Source organism: Thermobia domestica, chromosome 1 (assembly GCF_964235325.1).
Source record: "Thermobia domestica chromosome 1, izTheDome1.hap1.1, whole genome shotgun sequence".
Lineage (NCBI taxonomy): Eukaryota > Metazoa > Arthropoda > Insecta > Zygentoma > Lepismatidae > Thermobia > Thermobia domestica.
In genome coordinates this window covers 293,851,467-293,870,850 of record NC_137454.1, presented here as the reverse complement: position 1 = coordinate 293,870,850, position 19,384 = coordinate 293,851,467, and the positions used below count along the sequence as shown (strand labels likewise).

The following is a 19,384-nucleotide window of genomic DNA, read 5'->3' as shown; positions in this document are numbered from 1 at the left end:
CCACAAAGACTCAAGGACTGTGTGTATGCTAATTGTTGCCATTTTGAATAATTATTTGTGATTTTGATTCACAACGCATTTCTGTAACTCATGTTATTAGGGTATTAAAATATCTCTAATCATTTTGTGTCAATGTAATTAAAATTTTTGCGACAGTATTTATGGTAAGACTAGGTATAAGATAGAAACTAACACGTAGGTAAAAATTAATTACTTCATTGAAAATCTATGGTATTAGAGAACACTTAAACAGTTTGGAAAATGAATCCTGATATGAGAACGTGAAAAGATATATGGTACACAAATGCGTCATTTCAGAGTTACAGCTCGCCAAAAATTGATCAGAACAACGTAAAAGGAATCATAATTCGAGAACGAAATGTTGGATAAATATTGAGTACAAAAGCATAATGTTTGTTTTAAGCGAAGATTCAATTAATTTACCAGTTGTTGTGGAATATATGCCAGTTTTCAGTTCCTGATACATCATTTTTCGTTTCTACGTAGATGGTATTTATTTCCACCTATACTTCGAGGTTAATGCTGTAGCTGTCTCTTTTCCACATCCAGTGGTACATTAATGGAATCTAGGTTCAAAATAATCACTGCCCGCTTTTATCCAACCTTAATCATAAATTTCATTCTCTACTCATGACCCCTTCTTTAATCATTCCGACCCTTTTCAGCGAGTTACAGCTCCGAGATGACTCATTTTTGCACCCATGTTCGTCTTTTATCTTCAATCAATAAAATCAATAAAGCAATTAAAATCTAGCAGAAGTAGTGGCCCAGATGAACTTCCCACATATTTATTTAAAGGTTGTGCTGAACCTTTATTAGCTCCACTATATTTGATATTCAATTTAATTTTGAAAACTGAATCCTTTCCGGATAAATGGAAGCTGAGTAAAATAACACCGATATTAAAGACAGGAAACTCTAAGAATATTGAAAATTATAGACCTATTGCCCTAATTTCAGTTCCTTCAAAAATTTTCGAACAAATTTTATTTAACAGAATTTTCTCGCATGTCAAAGCCTATATTTCACCTTTTCAGCATGGTTTTTACCCAGGACGCTCAACTTTGACCAACTTAACTTCTTTTTCTCAATTTATTGCAAGTTCTATAAATGATGGATATTACGTTGATGTAATTTATACGGATTTTCAAAAAGCATTTGATAAATTAAATCACACGGTTTTAATAAATAAGCTTCTGGCTATGGGATTTTCAACCTCTTTGATAAATATTATGATCTCTTATTTGCGAGGTAGAACATATTTTGTCAATTATAATTTTGTAAAATCTTTTATTTACGTAGCTAATTCAGGTATACCACAAGGTTCAAATTTGGGCCCATTGCTATTTTCCTTATTCATTAATGATTTACCAAATGTTGTAAAATATAGTAATTGTTTATTATATGCCGACGACATGAAAATATTTAAAGCTATAAAAGTGAATAATGATCGACATGAACTACAAGGAGATATTAATAGTTGTCTGCAATGGTGTATCAGAAACAAATTATATTTTAACATAAAAAAATGTAATGTTATAACGTTTTCAAATAAAATTAATTGTCCATCTTTTGAGTATAAGATTAATAGTGAAAAGTTAAAAAGAGTATATTCTGTTAATGACTTAGGTGTATTACTAGATCATAAGTTTACACTTAAATGTCACATAAATAAAATTATTGCAGAGTCGTACAGGGCACTAGGGTTTTTAATAAGGAGTACAAGAGACCTATATAATATCCAAGCTTTAAAACACCTCTTTATAGCGATGATTAGAAGTAAGTTGGAATATTGTTGTGCTCTATGGGATCCTATTCACAAATTACAAGCAAATAACATAGAACGAGTCCAATTTAAATTTTTGAAACATCTTTATTTCAAATTGTATCATATATCAGCAACTAAAAATAAGATCTCTTATTCTTCTCTTTTACTTAAATTTGATATGCATTCTCTTTACAGTAGACGTTTCCTTATTCAGCAAACATATTTGTACAAGACAGTAAACTCAGTAACAGATAATTGTAATTTGCTCCAATATATTAATTTCAATATACCAAAACGACCATTGCGTAAGAATTTAATATTTAACATAACGAGATCTCATATTACAATTCACCAGGACTCATTCATAGTTAGAGCTTGTAAGAATTTCAATCAGCTGGTTTCATCAGATTTGGATCTTGACTTCTCTTATCCTACCGCTGTATATTTGCGTATACTGAAAAATAATATTTTGAAAAGACATTATGTATGGATTAATTAAATAATTAAGAAGTGTTATCTCTATGACTTATCTCTATGAGTTGAACCTATGCTGGAGACTTTTCTTATTTTTCATATTATTCATTTTTTTTCATATTTTTCATTTTCTTTTAAATTTATACTATTATTATTTTAATTTGTTTTTATTATTTAACTTGTATTTTTCCTTGTTTACATGTATTTTTTTTAAAAAAAAAAATTCTTTCAGTATATAGATATATATTATATGTATTTCATATGTAATTATGTGTGTATACATATGTTCCTCTGTAAATGGAGTTTGGCTCTGTAGAGGACTATTATAAATAAATTATATTTTGATATTAGGATTTATTTTCCGAACACACTATATACACCTGTATATTAGAGCAAGGGCAAAGGGGGTGATAACTCTACCCTGGGGAATTTTCGCCACTATGTTAGTAATGTTCCTTAGGGTCCTTAATTTAAAAAAAAAATAGTTGTTGAACAACGTAAGTGCAACACTTGGGTCCTGGGGCCCTTAACCCTTTAGCACCCGTGTATTTTTTACAGACATTTATGCGATCTTATTAAATGACCGTAGATTAGACCGTTAGTGCAACACTGGAACAAGCTATACCTTGATCGATTTGTAAGAGTGTAAACTTTCAGTTTGTAATGAACGGAACATTTCTGCGTACAAAGAAAAAATAATTGAGGGATATTTAAGAAACTTTCCCTATAAAACCCCTTCTCGCGATTCTTTTAGTTATTACGTGGCTAAAACTAGGTGAATAATAAAATGTTTTCATGTGTCCTATTTTATGTTTAACTTAAAGTGAAGTGAAAATTTAAGTTGATTGTAGGAGAGGATCCATTAGTAGCAGAGGAAAAATGTACTTTATAGTCTTCACAGGGTTCATAATTGATTTTCATCGATGTATGAGTATTGCTTTGTGTCAGTGTGCCATTTTATTTTCCCATCGAAAATAAGTGATACAAATTATTCTAGTTGATTTTCTCACTCGTTATATTATGACAGATTCCCAGTACCGAGAAATACCCAGGAAGTTTTTATTGTTTGTTGGTCCACGGTATAATAGAAAATATTTCAAAGCAATAGTTTTAACTGTGTGGTAACATTGTTCTTACAAAATACTTGTTGTTCTGGTGTTCTGCAATGAATACAACTTCCAAACGTGCCTGCTGGTATCTGAATTTATAAAAACTTCTCGAAGTTATTGTATAGTGCATGTATTCTTATTGCATATGCACACAGATAATCGCACTTAATATTTGTAGTATGTAACATGTAGGTTTTTTTTTTTTTTTAATTCCCGTAATACTGAATAAATCTGTTATATTCTTGTCTGCCTATAAGTTGATAACAGTAGCAAATTCATTTGAAATCCACGTGTTTTCAGTTATTCTGAAGAAGAATAGCAAACAAAAAGAAACCAGTCAGACAGACGACAATTGCAACAAGAAAAAGGATTGGTGTTGTGAAAAATCTGTTTAATATACTACGCATAAAACAAAACTGACATGAGGACGAGAAATTTCATAGAAAAAGCTTTCATAAAAATTTTCAGGTCAAAGAACTGCGACAAAAAAGTGACACTGCAAAAGTGCACCGCTCAACATCAATTTGCATCCAAATGACTAAAGAATATGATACAAACAAATACGGTCTATCGCTGGGACTACCAAAGTTTTACAAAATTACCACGATTGCTAAGTTAGTCTGCTGAATCATGTGGAGCGGAAAAATATACACTCTTAGTGGGTAATTTATCATAGTTAAAGTGTACTGCTGCACGACAGTATGTATCCGACATCATATTTAACAAGAAGCAGTGCATATTTTGCTAGAAACGGCTAAAATAGGGATCACGAAAAAAGGATGGTTCATGAGGATCTCTGGTGACATGTGTCACTAGAATTGCTGAACATGCCATTTAAGCAACAGCTATTCGAAAGGAAGATGAATCACTACAGTTACTGATCCGAGAAGTGGATGCCATAGCAGTCGAAATGAGGTACCATAACTTATGCCGTAAAGACTATACAAGAAATGACTATACCAGGTGTGTTAGTTGAAGTTTGCCGGTTTTACCGTTAGATGTGTCTAGCAATATGTATACATTACTATGATGCGGCATGTACGTCATTTGTTTGTGTAAACATTAACCTTCAAAAATATACAAGTCACATTTGGCCAACAGAATAGCGTCAGAGTTGTTTACCTCAGTGAATATGGCGAGTTTCGTTCCAAGTAAATCGCATTTGCGGCATGCATTGCTGTTCTTATTTCATCAAAAGAAAAAAGCAGCTGAAGCTCATCGGTTGCTGGTAGAAACCTACGGTGAACATGCTCCAGTGATTAGAACATGCGAGACATGGTTTCGTTAATTTAAAAGTGGAGATTTCGATTTGACAGACAAGGAACATCCCGGTGCAGCGAAAAAGTTCAAAGACGAGGAATTGCAGGCGTTATTAGATGAAAACCCAACCCAATCGCAAGCAACATTAGCACAAACACTAAATGTGACTCGAGGAGCAATTTCCCAACGTTTAAAAACAATGGGAAAGACTCAGAAGTATGGAAAATGGGTGCCACACCAACTGACGGATAGACAAATGGAAAAGCGAAAACCCGTGTGTGAAATCCTGCTTCAACGGTTCGAAAGGAAATCATTTTTGCATCGAATTGTCACGGGGGACGAAAAATGGATTTATTTTGAGAACCCGATGTGAAAAAAATCATGGCTTGCACCTGGTGAAGACGGCAAGGCCAAATCGCTTTGGCTGTAAGACAATGCTCTGTGTTTGGTGGGACCAGTGTGGTGTGGTGTACTACGAGTTATTAAGACCTGGTGAAACAGTGAATACTGATCGCTACAGACAACAAATTATTAATTTGAATCATGCGTTGATCGAAAAACGGTCGGAATGGGCCCGAAGACATGGCAAAGTTATCATGCAACATGACAACGCGCCGTCTCATACCACTAAACTGGTGCAGGACACATTAGAAACACTTAATTGGGAAATATTACCGCACCCGCCGTACTCTCCAGACCTCGCCCCGTCGGACTAACACCTTTTCGCCTCGATGGGACACTCACTTGCAGAGCAGCGCTTCGCTAATTTTGATGAAGTCGAAAATTGGCTCTTCGAATGGTTTGGCTCGAAAGAGAAAAAGTTTTTTTGGGGATGGTATCCGTGATTTGACTAAAAGATGGGCAAAGTGTGTAGAATCCAATGGTCATTATTTTGAATAAAGAAATTGTGAGATTCCCTGAATATTAAGTGCTTTCTTTCTCGAAAAAACCGGCAAATTTCAACTAACACACCTGGTAGATATTAACCTATTGGAAATGGAACATTCAGAAAATGCTTATATGTCACATGAGAAAGCTTTTATGCAGATTTGTGCGTAGGTCCAGCGCACATAGTTAAGGAGTTCAATGTAGAAATATCAGGTTCTATCTGGGAAAAATATGTGATGTATATTCAAGAAGAAGAACCAGGCAGTGTTAATCAAGAATGCAAAAATGTGTGGATTCAGAAGATGCTGAAGCATTTCCCACGTGATCTACAGTTTGTTATTTTGCGAGGTCGTGGAGGTGAAGTTATTTATGCAAAAAAAAAATAAATTATATATATATATATATATATATATATATATATATATATATATATATATATATATATATATATATATAAATAAATTCGTTAGCACGTAGCACATCTAGGCGATATTCAATTTCCATCCACACGTTCGATCGTGCAATAACGCGCACCAAACATTCACCTTTGGACTGCCTCTGGTGAACTCCCTGACCTCCCTGGGGGGTTCTGAACCCCAAATGCGTACATTATGGTGATTCACTACTCCACTGACAAAGAATGTCGCTGGGGCCGCGGTGGCTCAGTGGTAGAGCGTTCACCTCTGGTGCTAGGGGTCTCGGGTTCAAACCCTGCTCCCGCCAAGTGAACTTTGTGGTGGACAAACACCGTGTGCGTGGGTTTTCTCGGGGTTCTCCCGTTTCCTCCCACTTTCTTCATTCCACCATTTCATTCATTACTCATTATCACCGTCTCCTTTAGCCTAACCGGCATAAACGTGGGACGTAAAACTCAAAATTTCATTTCATTTCATTTCAAAGAATGTCGCTTCGTCGGAAAAGGCAATTCGTCTGAGATAACCATTATCGTCCTCAATACGTGATAGCATTTCGACCGCAAAGTCATATCGACGTGTACCGTCGTCGGGCAACAAGGCCTGAACGAGTTGCACTTTGTAAGCACGAAACAATAAACGTTTGTGTAAAATGTCATGGATTCACGTGAGTCCCTGCGCACCGATTTCTTAGGACTTCTCAGAAAAGACTGCCGCACAGCCTCCACCGTGTCTGCTGAGGTTCTTGGTCGACCAGACCTCGGAAAATCAGCAACCGACCCTGTGTTCTTGAACTTCTCATACCAGGCTTTAATGCTCTTGACATCAGGTGGAGTCCTCCCAAATGTTGTCTGGAACTGTCTCTGCACCGTGGTTGGTGATCGTGTCTCATGGTACCACAGGACACACTGTGCCGCCTTCTGGTTGGTTGGCATGGCTTCTTGGGCTTCTTACTTACGTACTACAAACCTAATACAAACAAAATTGAGACTTGGTAAAACAGAACAAACCTAACACAAACAAAAACTTTTATAGTTTGTAAACAATTCAACACCAGTTTCATATTTCTATCTTATTTCTAGCCTGAGTTATCAATTTCTGTAATCAGGGAAGGACTTCTCGGACACCCTGTAATACTAATAATAATAAAATACCATTTTGAAATCAATATAAATGATGCGGTTATGTTCCTCGTACCCGAGTAAGTCAATCACAAGTTTAATATTATTATGTTCTCGTAAATGCATCGAATGACCAATCCGGTTTGACGGAACTGATCCGTAATACAAAAGAACACATTTGAGACTCCGCTTCGAACTGTCGATAAATAACCTCGTGTCATGTAGGCCACCGTTCGTTTGGCAGCATGGCTGCTGGCCTTGTCCTGATTGATGAACACTCTGTCAGTGTCATTGCCATACAAAGCCGGGGCATGTTGGCGATAGATGGGTTCCGGTACATGCTCGATATAATACGCTACATTCACCTTGACATTTGATGACACCTGGTGTATCGGAAGCTTTCCTTTTGTACAGAAACCCGTCACTACCATAAATCCCTTTGGAAAACTCTTCTTGCAGGAGCGAACCCACTTTGCATAATCGGTTCCATCACTGCGGCGGTAATAAATTGCACGCATCTGCTGGGATCCTGTCAAATAGACCCATGATTCATCTAAGATGATCACATAACGCCATTTGTCACCTGCCAGGTAACCTTCATACAGCCTTTTGCATGCCATCCGCCGTTCTGCGATGTGCGTTGGCTTCAGAACGAACCCGCCGCGTGTGTGCACTTCTGAGTTCCATATTGTCGCGTATGATTAGGTTTACAGTTGCAGTTGACCGTCCAACACGCCTCGCTATGTCACGTTGGGTGGGTGGATTCTCCTGGATCACAAACTGGCGGACCTTGGCAATGACGTCTTGACTGCGTTGTGGAGCCGGTTGCTTCTTTTGCCGCTTTTGACGACGCATGGCAATGGTTTGCTCTGGGTTTGCATTGCGATAAATGGGTGCATTAATTCCCTTATCAGACACTGTGAAACCTTTCTTCTTGCACTGTGTTCTTATTCAACGATAGCTGTAGCCTATATCAGAAAGTGCTACGATGTAGCCATCCCAAAAAGGGTCGATTTTCGGTGGCATTGTGCTCACACACGTCTCTACTCTGCACGGCTTGTACACAAGTGTCTGGCTACTCCGTACTGCGTGCGTCACGTTGCTGACGCGAAACTAGCGCCTCTGGTGGCGACTGAAAATTGCTACCATAAGGATGAAACGGCCTTCTGTAGAACAGCAGAACAAGTATTTTCAAAAGAATATAATGTAACCGCACGACAGTTAAAATTATTGCTTTGAAATATTTTCTATTAGAACTCCTCCGTGGCTAAGCGGTTAGCGTATGCGCCTTTGGCGTGGGAGACCCGGGTTCGATTCCCGGCGGGAGCTCATGTGGTTCGGATTCCACGTTAATCAGTAGGTCCACGTCTCATATAGCCTCGCTGCTGAACGGGACGTAAAACTCAAAATCAACTCAATATTTTCTATTATACCGTGAACCAACAAACCATAAAAACTTTCTGGGGAATTTCTCAGTACTGGGAATCTGTCATAATAAAACGAATGAGAAAATCAACTAGAATAATTTGTATCACTTGTTTTCGATAGGAAAATAAAACGGAACATTGACTCAAAGCCATAGTCGTACTTCCATGAAAATCAATTATTATGAACCCTGTGAAGACTATAAAATGTATTTTTGCTCTGCTACTATGTAATGGATCAGGACGAAATTTTCACTTTAGGTTGAAAATGGAATAGGACACATAAACTCATTTTATTATTCACCTAGCTTACAGTGTTTGCCACGTAATAACTAATAGAATCGCGAGAAGGAACTTTATAGGAAATTTTCTTAAATATCCCTCAGCTATTTTTCCTTTGTGCACAGAAACATCTCGTTCGTTACATAAACTAAAAGCCCACACTCTTACAAATCGATCGAGGTATAACTTCTTCCAGTGTTGCTCTAACGATCTGATCTACGGTCGTTTAAAGAGATGCCATCGAAAGCGTGTAAATATTCACGCGTGCTAAAGGGTTAAGGGCCGTAGGACCCAGGTATTATTTTATTAAATCTGAGGGTCCTAAGGAACATTACAAATGTAGTGGCAAAAATTCCCCAGGGTAGAGTTATCACCCCCGTGGCCCACGGTCTATATAGATATAAAATCCATGCTACTCAAGTGAAATAAATTCCATCTTAAGCCAAAAATCCTTTTTTATTTATTATACTATTTTTTTATTTATTTTAGGATTAGACCAGGCGAGAGCACGCCAGTTAGCACGCCTTTATCTGCTCGCAAAGTTTTTGGCAGCATTGAACGTGGTCTAAACCGAGTACGAAACATACTGACGCCTAAGAAGAGAGAGAATTCCTTACCAGACAATGACCAGCCTGCAGTTATTTCCGATAAAGTAAGTAACTGAAAATAAAGGTGTACTTCTTCATATTTGAAACTCACTATTTATTAGTTAAGAACAAATAGTTTGTCCTTCAACGAAATCGTATTGCTAACGTATACAAGTACAAGATGAATTCAGGTTGTGTACAGAAATATATTGTATACAAAAGTTAGATTCAGAACCTTCCCGTAACAAAGTTATTCCTGACTTCGAACAAAATTCTCACCTCTCTTTTCGGATATATTTTGTATTTCGTATAAAACCATTTCACTTTTCGTACTTCATTAAAACGAAAATTAAGAGCTGATTGAGGCAACTGAAAGTGAAAAATAATGAAGCACTAGTTTGTATGTAAATATAACGGTTACATTATGTACAATATAAAATATAGGTCTACAAAATTACATAAAAAAATAGTAATGTAATGCAATGCAATGCTAAAATTTTTGGAGGGTATACCACTAGACCGCTTTCAAGAATATAGCGTATACCTACGCCTGCATACACTCTATCTTTCGTAAATTTGAGATGAATATACGCTGAATGATAAAATTATTAGGTATATACGCCCCATTACATCCTTGACTTTGATCAGATTAAAATAAATTATCTCGACCAAACTCGTCACCATAAATATTGTCGTCATTGGCAGCTTAGTTGCTCCAGATTGTATAGCTCTCATTAAGGGTACTATAATTCCATATTCCTTTGATTACTACAAAAACAATGACGTCTTAAAGTATTTCAAAATATGAATATTATAAACAGGGGCAAAAATAGTGCCAGTCTCTTGATGAGTAAATCATGTGGTTCGGATTCCACGTTAATCAGTAGGTCCACGTCTCATATAGCCTCGCTGCTGAACGGGACGTAAAACTCAAAATCAATCAATCTTGATGAGTAAAAATATTTAGAATTCTCACTTTTGGAATCGACTTGCGTTGATTTTAAATTAGTGTATGCATGTAGATTTGTGTGTCTATTCCCTTGTAGTATATTATACACTTTCTGATTTGCTTTGTGATTTTTGATAAACTAATAACATCAGAAGGGTATTCTCAAAAACTGTTAAAATAATGCTTGGAAGACATTTTTCTGTCTATTGTAAAATTTATTTAAGGAATACATCTGTTGACTTTACATTGGGAAGCCCAATAGGAAAACAATATCTGTTGATTTTACATTGGGAAGCCCAAAATGGTATGCAGCTACGAATAAAAATTATTCAAAACTTGTCTAACTAACGTTTCTCTGAGAGCATGCAGGAGGTACATTCAGTGAGGCCGTGGTGGCTCAAAGGTAGAGCGTTCACCTCTGGTGCGTGGGGTGCCTAGTTCGATTCCAGTTTCCGCCAAGTTGACTTTGTGTCGGGCGTAGTTTTTCTCGGGGTTCTCTTACTTTCTCTATTCCACCATTTCATTCATTTCTCATCATTGCCATCTCTTTTAGCCTGCACGGCATAATCATGGGTCGTAAAACTCAAAAATGTCATTTCATTTTTCATCATGAATTGCTACCAAAAAATGAAACCGTCAACGCTACTGTGTATCAGGGTTGAATTCAGGGGTGGCCCGGGGGAATCTCCCCACGAAGAAAATTCATTCCCCCCCCCCGGAGAAACAAAAAAAATTCAGTCACAAAATGTAGAAGTTACTTCACATAATTATTTGCTTTCTTTCCGTGCACATGCAGACGAAATCCAATCTCTCAATATACATATAAATGACGCAGACCCATTCTATATAAATATTAAACATGTAACATCTAAGATAGAATACCAAATAGTCAATAAAACCTGTATTTCTTAACGCTATGACCGAGTTTGGCAGAACATGAAATTGTCAACTGTTGAAGAAAGGTTTGTATTTTAGTAGGTACTATACTCTCGCCCTATATTGTATATTAGTAGGTAGCACTAGCACAGGTTGAGATAGGAAAGGAAAGATAGGGAAGATCTTTTGATCATTCCATATGATCTCTGATGTCAACAGACTTCAGTTCTTGAAAATGTACAGTTCTTGCATTATTTGAAATAGGGCACCTAAATCCCATTTCTCGCATCGGAAGTAACAGACGTAAATGAGTTTTACGATTATTAAAGTAAATACACCTTTCTTTAATTAAAAATAAGTCAGTTAAAGGATGAGATTCAGAGGGCGTCATTTAGACGGATCAGGGAGGAACAGTTATTCCTCCTGGATTAGAGACTTACATAGAATTTATCAATATCATAGTAGTATATAAGTGAAAGATTGCTATTGAAGGTGATGAAGATCCTGCTCAGAGCCGTGCCATGGGGGAGGGGCAAGCGGGGCAACGGCCCCGGGCGCCGAAGTAAGGGGTACAAAATTCGGGAGGAAAAAAGGAAAGATAAGAAGGAAAGAAAAACTGAGGAATAAAACACATATGCACATAACATATATATAAAATGAAAGGGAAAAAATAATGAAAAGTGCTCAAAATCAAGGAAAAGCATGGTTTACTTTTTAAAATTTTCTCACCTTTCGGGGCTGGTCTGTCGACCTTACTCATATATACGGGAGTGCCGTCGTATACTCTCGCGCCAAGCGCTGATTTTCCACGACACGGCACTAATCCTACTGAAGATTTCGTAAACTAAACTATTGATGTGTATGCAATGAAGAAACCAAGGCTAATATGCTTGATTTAGAACGAGAAGTGTGAGAAAGAATGATAACTTTTTGTTAAGATATTTCTGTATGTGTTTGTTTTAGGACAAAAAATATTTGAGTTAATTTAAATCTATTTAAAAACTTATACATTAGTAACAAACAGTAACTACTGAATATAGGAAATAGTAACAAAAATAGCTACTGTAAATAGCAGTTAAAGTTTAGTGTAAAATATTTTTGCCAGTCTTTATTTAATGATTTAGATGAAATCAAATGATTGTTTTTTTTTAAATTATAATTTCACATTGAATATTTATCAGCAATTATTCTCAATATTAGGTAAGATGTGTATGTGAATGGAATTGTTAAATATGCTGCTTTCTTGCAAAAGTACAGCAAACAACCCTCCCCCCGAGGAGTTGACATTCCCCCCAGGTGAAAATGTCTGAATTCAACACTGCTGTGTATACTGAACAGCTAAGACAATTCGCTGTTGCTATTAACAAGACACTAGATAAACCTGTGTTGTTATTCCATAATAATTCACATCTCATAGGCCAGAATGACCACAGATGTGTTTGCTGAACTTGGTTGGGAACCACTTCCTTACCCTCCGTATTCACCAGACGTTGTCCTGTCTGATTTCCATCTTTCCCGTCTCTCTCTAACAACATTCAGGGACAAGAATTTCATGCTGAAGCTTCTCTTAGCGACTGCCGAACAGATTTATTCGACTTGAAACTATAGACTGAAATAGTGTGACGTCACATTCTTCTCGTTGCCATGGTGATCGCAGTTTTATTTTCTAAACAACATGGCCTAAGAACCTAACTACAAAGCGAAAACAGTGACGTATTAACTTCTGGATTGCAAACATTAGATTAAAAGGAATGCTTGTAGGCCTATATGTAAAAAAGATTTCCAATGAATGAAACTACGAAAAGATAGGAAAAGCAAGCAATTTAGTAAATAATATGGTAAAATATGACAAGCGTTGAAAGTGAAATGTTTCCTTTGATACTGTAGATTTTGTGTATTTATCTATACATTTGGAGGTTACATTAAGTGTCAAAATACTTAACTTGTTTATTATCGGATATTAAACTTAAAAACTCTGGAAAATCTTTATTTAGTACCATTAGTATCACACATTACATTGTATATGTGTAGAGCTACAGAATTAATGTTTAAAATTTAACCGATCAGAAATCTGTCCAGACTAAAAATTCTCAGCACGTATATGCTACAAGACTAGTGTCCTTTTGTTTGTTTGTTTGTTTTGATGGTTTGTTTCTTTATTTTGTAGCCACTGTAACTATGCACTCATATTTGAAAGCGTGGGTGTAAGAAATCCGAATGCGCCAATATAATTAACATTATTTTCAAAGTAGACAGTGATCTTTTCTCTTGTAGACAAATCGTATATTTGTTCTAGTTTCATTGTGCCGACAGCTTGTCAGTCTCCACCTTAGAGCTTTTACATTGCGTCGTTTCTTATGCAATTTCTATCTTATCATTTTACGTAGAAATGTGGTCCCTGTGGAAGATTCCTTAGATGTTACTTCATGAATTACTGAATTTCACTCGTAAATTTTCTAAATAGTGGCCCCATATTCTTAATCTGTAGCTTTTTTACTAACTTTACTTTGTCTTCAAAATATTTTACAGTTGTCTAATTAACAGTATGTGATTATTAACAGCAGACTTAACAGTATTCCTTTCGATTCATGTATTTGTTTTAAAAAAACATGTCGATCACTATGGTAACGAGGAGGAAATGACATCACTATTTTAGTCTATTCCCTGTTCAGCGTAAGCTCTAAACTCCGATAAACAAAATATTTGTATCCTTCCGCTTGTTACAAATACGATTGGCTAGTGATGTATCACTCCCACTCCCCACGGGGAAGAGCAAATTATACACGTGCATTTTGACAATACTGTCTCGTGTTGTCCAGATACTTACAGCAGCAGCAGAAAAGGAAGAAAAAACTCGAAAGATTAAAAAATAAATAAATAAATAAATAAATTTCGCTGGTAAACAATTGTTGCTTAGTGAGTGAAGGTTTATCTTGTTGGTGCTGCAGCACAACACTCGCGGAACCCGAATTCATGCCAGCCATCTTTCAGACTTTAAGAGCAGAACACGTCCTCCCAGTTGTATTGGCACCATAATTACTGCGCATGCTTAGTGTTTATTTCTATTGTTTCAATAACCGCACTCGATTGCAGTATTATTAGATAATCTGTATTATATTTTTGTCATTTATAGTAATGTAGCAATTTTACCTAGGTATATTGAGCTTCATAGTGAAAGTAATAATCAAATCATATGAACTATTTTGCGGAATAGTACAAGCGTCGCTAGGCCAACAGCAAATCAGCGAGATTTAGTTTCACGTGGCTTTGTTTACCGCAGTTTAGAGCTTAGGCCGAACGGATGGGCACGAGCGAGTTTTCTTTGAAACACGATTCGACTCGAAACATACATCTTTCATCTCCTCGAGTCGAAAAATTTCATCCAACTCGACTCGAAACTTGACTCCAATTCGGGTCGAGTTTCGAGTCGAGTGAAGCCAAATCGAGCTAAATCTTGTGTAGTTTCAAGTAGTCTCTACAAGTGTCCTACACAGACAATATAATTATTATCAATGATACCTACTACTATTCTACTTATTATTATTATTATTATTATTATTATTATTATTATTATTATTATTATTATTATTATTAACAACACTGTGTAAAAACATGAAACATAAGCGGTTTGTATCTGAATACTAAGAACTAGTTAGTAGGTGACTGCCGATCTCGGTCGACGTAAAATTTTCAGGAAGCAAGGATAACGATCACGAGATTCTTGGTTTGAATTCAGGAGGAACAAGTATTCGGACTCAAGCTAAAAATTGTTAAAAGGGTCAATCCATCTGAAGTGGTCCAAAAATGGCGAAAATGGTTGCTCGACCATCTCGAAAATTATATATATATATATATATATATATATATATATATATATATAAAATTGAGTGTGATGGACCGTATGTATGGGAAGGTCAATAACATCATTGCGTTGTCGTATGTGCAAGTGTTCCTGAATGGCGGCTATCTTTGTTGTCAGTGGAGTGCCATTTTTTGCATTTGCAAGCGTTTACGAAAACTATAGTTGCTGAGGACGTACGAATTAGACGAACACCAAACAAAACCGAATGTTTAGAGGAGAGACTGAGGTACACGAAGAACATATACTTTTGCTTCTATATAAATATGCAGGGTTGCAAACCAATACATGGAATCACTAGAAAAGTACAGAAAATTACATTTTTAAAGGTACTGTAATTTGGAAGGCATAAAGTGGGGGTGTTCATAAGTTTTGTGCTGAATACTATTGCATGTAAGGAGTCTGCACAAGTATCCACATCTATGATACTACTGGTACCATATATTTATGGGGGTCTGAAAGTTGAAGTTTGTGATTTTGATGTCATGTTTGGGGCGTAATATCTCAGGAGGGCAAAATGCTAAAAAATGCTGCTTTGACCACAAAGTAATTCTGTATATGAATAAACTATTGCAAAAAAATCATGAGTGTTATTACATGGAGAAAAAAGTAAGGACATGGTAAAAGCGCGAAGAAAGCACATGCGTGACGATGGTCGTAGCCCGGAAAAATTTAAATGTTTCGATGTGATTCATGCTAGATCTAAAGAAAAAAAGAAGAAAAAGAAAAAATCCCCTTGGTTCAGTAATTAGGCCCACTTTTGTTCGTGTTCAGTGCAAAAGCTTTCCTTTGTTCCGTCTTTCTAGTTCCCTAATCATTGCAACCTCTATATGGTAAGGGGGTTGCTCACCCTTGCACCCACGACACCCATCGTCGAACTGGACCGTGGTATTAAGGCACTTAATGTATCAGCAAAGTATGATTGAAATCCACTCCCAGTTACGGAAGTTAATGTGTTCACAAGGTTGCGTTATACCTATCTATCCTATCCTGCTGAAAATGACGTATTTGTGGAAAATATTGAAAATGATTGTTGTTTTCCTTCTTTTCTATAACATTACAGCAATAGCTTTTAGTAGCTATAATTACAAGTTCTCGTAATTACACGATTTAACCAGTGTTGCACGGAACAGTTTGAGATATCGAAGTGCTGTAAACGGCAAAATAACTTACACATCCATTACAAACCATACAAGTAACTAGGTACGATACTATCCAGCACAAACCATACAAGTAACTGGATACGATACTTATCTTAGCATTTATTTCGAAATAAAGGCTTTCAAAAAAAAAAGAAGAAAAAAGAAAAAGAAAGAAAGAAAGAAAAAAGAAAATCAAGCCCTGGTAACTTTGTTCCTATTCATTCGTAAAACAAGTCATACCATGACCATGGTTTCCAACACTAACATTCGATGTGCATTATTCTATGCATCTCCGTAATGCTGTATTTGCGTTAGAGGCTTTCGAACTCTTGCAACACTGAATAATAAAAGTAATATTTTAAGTTTAGGTGTGACACGTTGATTTGAAATATGTAGTAACCTGACGTAGTGCCGTTTAAAAAATTAAAACATTATATTGGGTTGACAGCACTGTTCAGTCTTTATGTTTAATACATGCGTAGTTGTCTCTCTTCTTGCACTTACTTCGTGCAAAGTTTCGCTTTTCTCTCTCTTTTGCTTTGTCCGTTATAGCTGATGGTCAAAATTAATTGTCCTCCCTTTTGACGTGGCAGTGATCATGAAGCTAAAAAGATTAAACAAACGCCACTCGCAAGCTGAACCATGCGTAGTTTTTGAGATCTAGCACGAAACATACCAAAACATTTAAATTTTTCGGGCTACGACCATCGTCACGCACCTGCTTTCTTCGTGCTTTTACCATGTCCTTACTTTTTTTTTTCATGTAATACCACTCATGATTTTTTTTTTTTTTTTTTTTTTTTTTTGCAATAGTTTATCATACAGAATTACTTTGTGGCCTAAGCAGCAATTTTTAGCACTTTGTCCTCCGAGATATTACGCCTCAAACATGGTATCAAAGTCACAAACTTCAACTTTCGGACCCCATAAATCTATGGTGCGAGTAGTATTATAGGTGTGGATACTTGTGCAGACTCTTTACATGCAATGGTATTTAGCACAAAACTTATGACCCCCCCCCCACTTTTTGCCATTCCAAATTACAGCCCCTTTAAAAGTGTCATTTTCTGTACTTTTTCTAGTGATTTCATGTATTGGTTTGTAACCCTGCATATTTATATAGAAAAAGTAATATATTTTCCATGTACCTCAGTCTCTCCTCTAAACATTCGTTTTTGTTTGGTGTTCGTGTGATTCGTACGTCCTGAGCAACTATAGTTTTCGTAAACGCTTGCAAATGCAGAAAATGGCATTTCCACTGACAAGAAAGATGGGCGCCATATCACTATAGTATTAGAACTATAGTGTCTGATTTACTTTGGTCATCATTTAATTCATTTTCGACGGCCCATGATTGGATTTTAGGAAATAATTCGAAGAATAGTTGTGTCCATAAGAAGCAGATAAGCGGAAAGTAAACTAAAACATGTTATGGTCGTGGAGGTTGAGTGGTAGACCATTCACCCCTGGTGCATCCGTTGGAAATTTTTAATGTGTGCTCATAAAATTAATATAGAAATATCATTCTCATGACATTGGCAAAAACTTAGTGCATGTGACCGCAAATTTGATTCAATGGGCGGATGCTTATCCGTTGAATATTTTTTTTATCAATATAACGTTTAGCCTTCTTAGATACACTATCTACCAAAAAGTCACCCGTCAATCTGTTGGGACATCGTTGTAGGGAATCCAGAGCAACCTGCACGACGCTAGTCATTTGTTTCGGTGTAGAAGGTATTACAGTGATCGTGCGTAAGGCGAGGAGTCAGTTTGACAGAATAGCGCACAGACAAGAACTTAGTGCGTTCGATAGGGGAGTCATCATTGTCTGTCATATTTCGGGTTTGTCGAATCGTGCCATTAGTGCCCAATAACGCCACCCAAAATCAACGGTGGGTGATGTAATCCTGAAATGGAAACGTCACGGTATCACCAGTGTCCCTAAACGGCCCTGACGACCCAAGAAATTGACGGACAGGGACCAGAGGGTGCTGAAACGAGTAGTATCCAGCAATCGCCGTCAAACTGCATCTGGCATCCAGCATGAGTTCCACACTGCATCGGGCACATCAGTTTCACTGAACACTGTCAGGACAGAATGCATGCACTTGGTTTCCATGGTAGAGTAGCTGCCCACAAGCCACACATCACTCCAGCGAACAAAGCCAGGAGGTTGGCATGGTCTAAGACTCATCGAAATTGGACCCGAGACCAATGGAAACATATGTTATGGGGTGATGAATCACGCTACACGTGTTTCATTTCAGATGGTCGGGTGTGGGTGCGGCAACAACCCTGGGAACGCTTCTTACCAGACTGCATTGTGCCAACAGTGAAATTTGATGGGGTGGTGTAATGGTGTGGGGTGCATTTTGTTGGTTCGGCCTAGACCCACTTGTAGCTGTGCCTGGTAACATGACGAGTGCAAATTATCTGGACGTTTTTGACAATTCAGTGCTTCCCACATTGTGAAAATTCTTTGGAATGGACCCGTGTTACTATCAGGATGATTATGCCCCTTGCCATAAAGCTGCCAATGTTATGTCGTGGTATGACGAGAACAATGTGCAACGACTCCAGTCACTTCGTCAATTGCGTGATTTGAACCCCTAAACATTTGAATTCCGTGGAACATCTGTGGGATGAATTCGATCGGCGTTTAAGGTCCAGACCAACTCGTCCAAATTCACCTTCCGCATTTGTTCCGCCTTGCGGGAGGAGTGTGCTGCCATCCCACCTGATACCTATCAGCAACTGGTGGAAAGTCTTCCTTGGAGAATACATGTTGTGATCCAGGCCAAAGGAGGCCCTACCCGATAATAGGTACAGTACGTCATGATTTGCTTCATTCCGAAAGTTGTGGGGTGACCGGTGACTTTGGTAGATGTATACGGTACATCGAGGATTAAACAATATATTATTCAACAATAAATAATATTCACAAATGAGAGTGATTTTGTAGAATTTTAGTTTTCATTCAAGTTACTCTAAAATATTAAGAAGTTTGATTATAATCATTTTTATTTTGACCACTATTGCTAAACATCATATCATCATAATTATTCAGCCATTATTGGCAGATCATTTGCTGCAATTGAGAAGCTTCGATGTGCTGTGGTTCTTAGCTAGTCTCTTCGTCTTGACGTAACAATTTTCTGCTTAAATACTCTCCTTCAACTACAGTCTCCTTCGCCCCTCCCTCTCTTTC

The 19,384-nt window shown here is 37.0% G+C and overlaps 1 protein-coding gene across 4 annotated transcripts in view; it reads left to right on the top strand.

Moving 5' to 3' along the window:
* LOC145661463 (maternal embryonic leucine zipper kinase-like) overlaps positions 1 to 19,384 on the top strand; it is a 482,991-nt gene that overhangs the window by 336,538 nt on the left and 127,069 nt on the right. For all 4 annotated transcript variants that reach the window (XM_081726778.1, XM_081726784.1, XM_081726775.1 and 1 more), the window contains one exon: positions 9,250 to 9,412. In XM_081726778.1, coding sequence (XP_081582904.1) covers positions 9,250 to 9,412 — 163 coding nt within the window. The remainder of the gene's footprint in view (positions 1 to 9,249; positions 9,413 to 19,384) is intronic.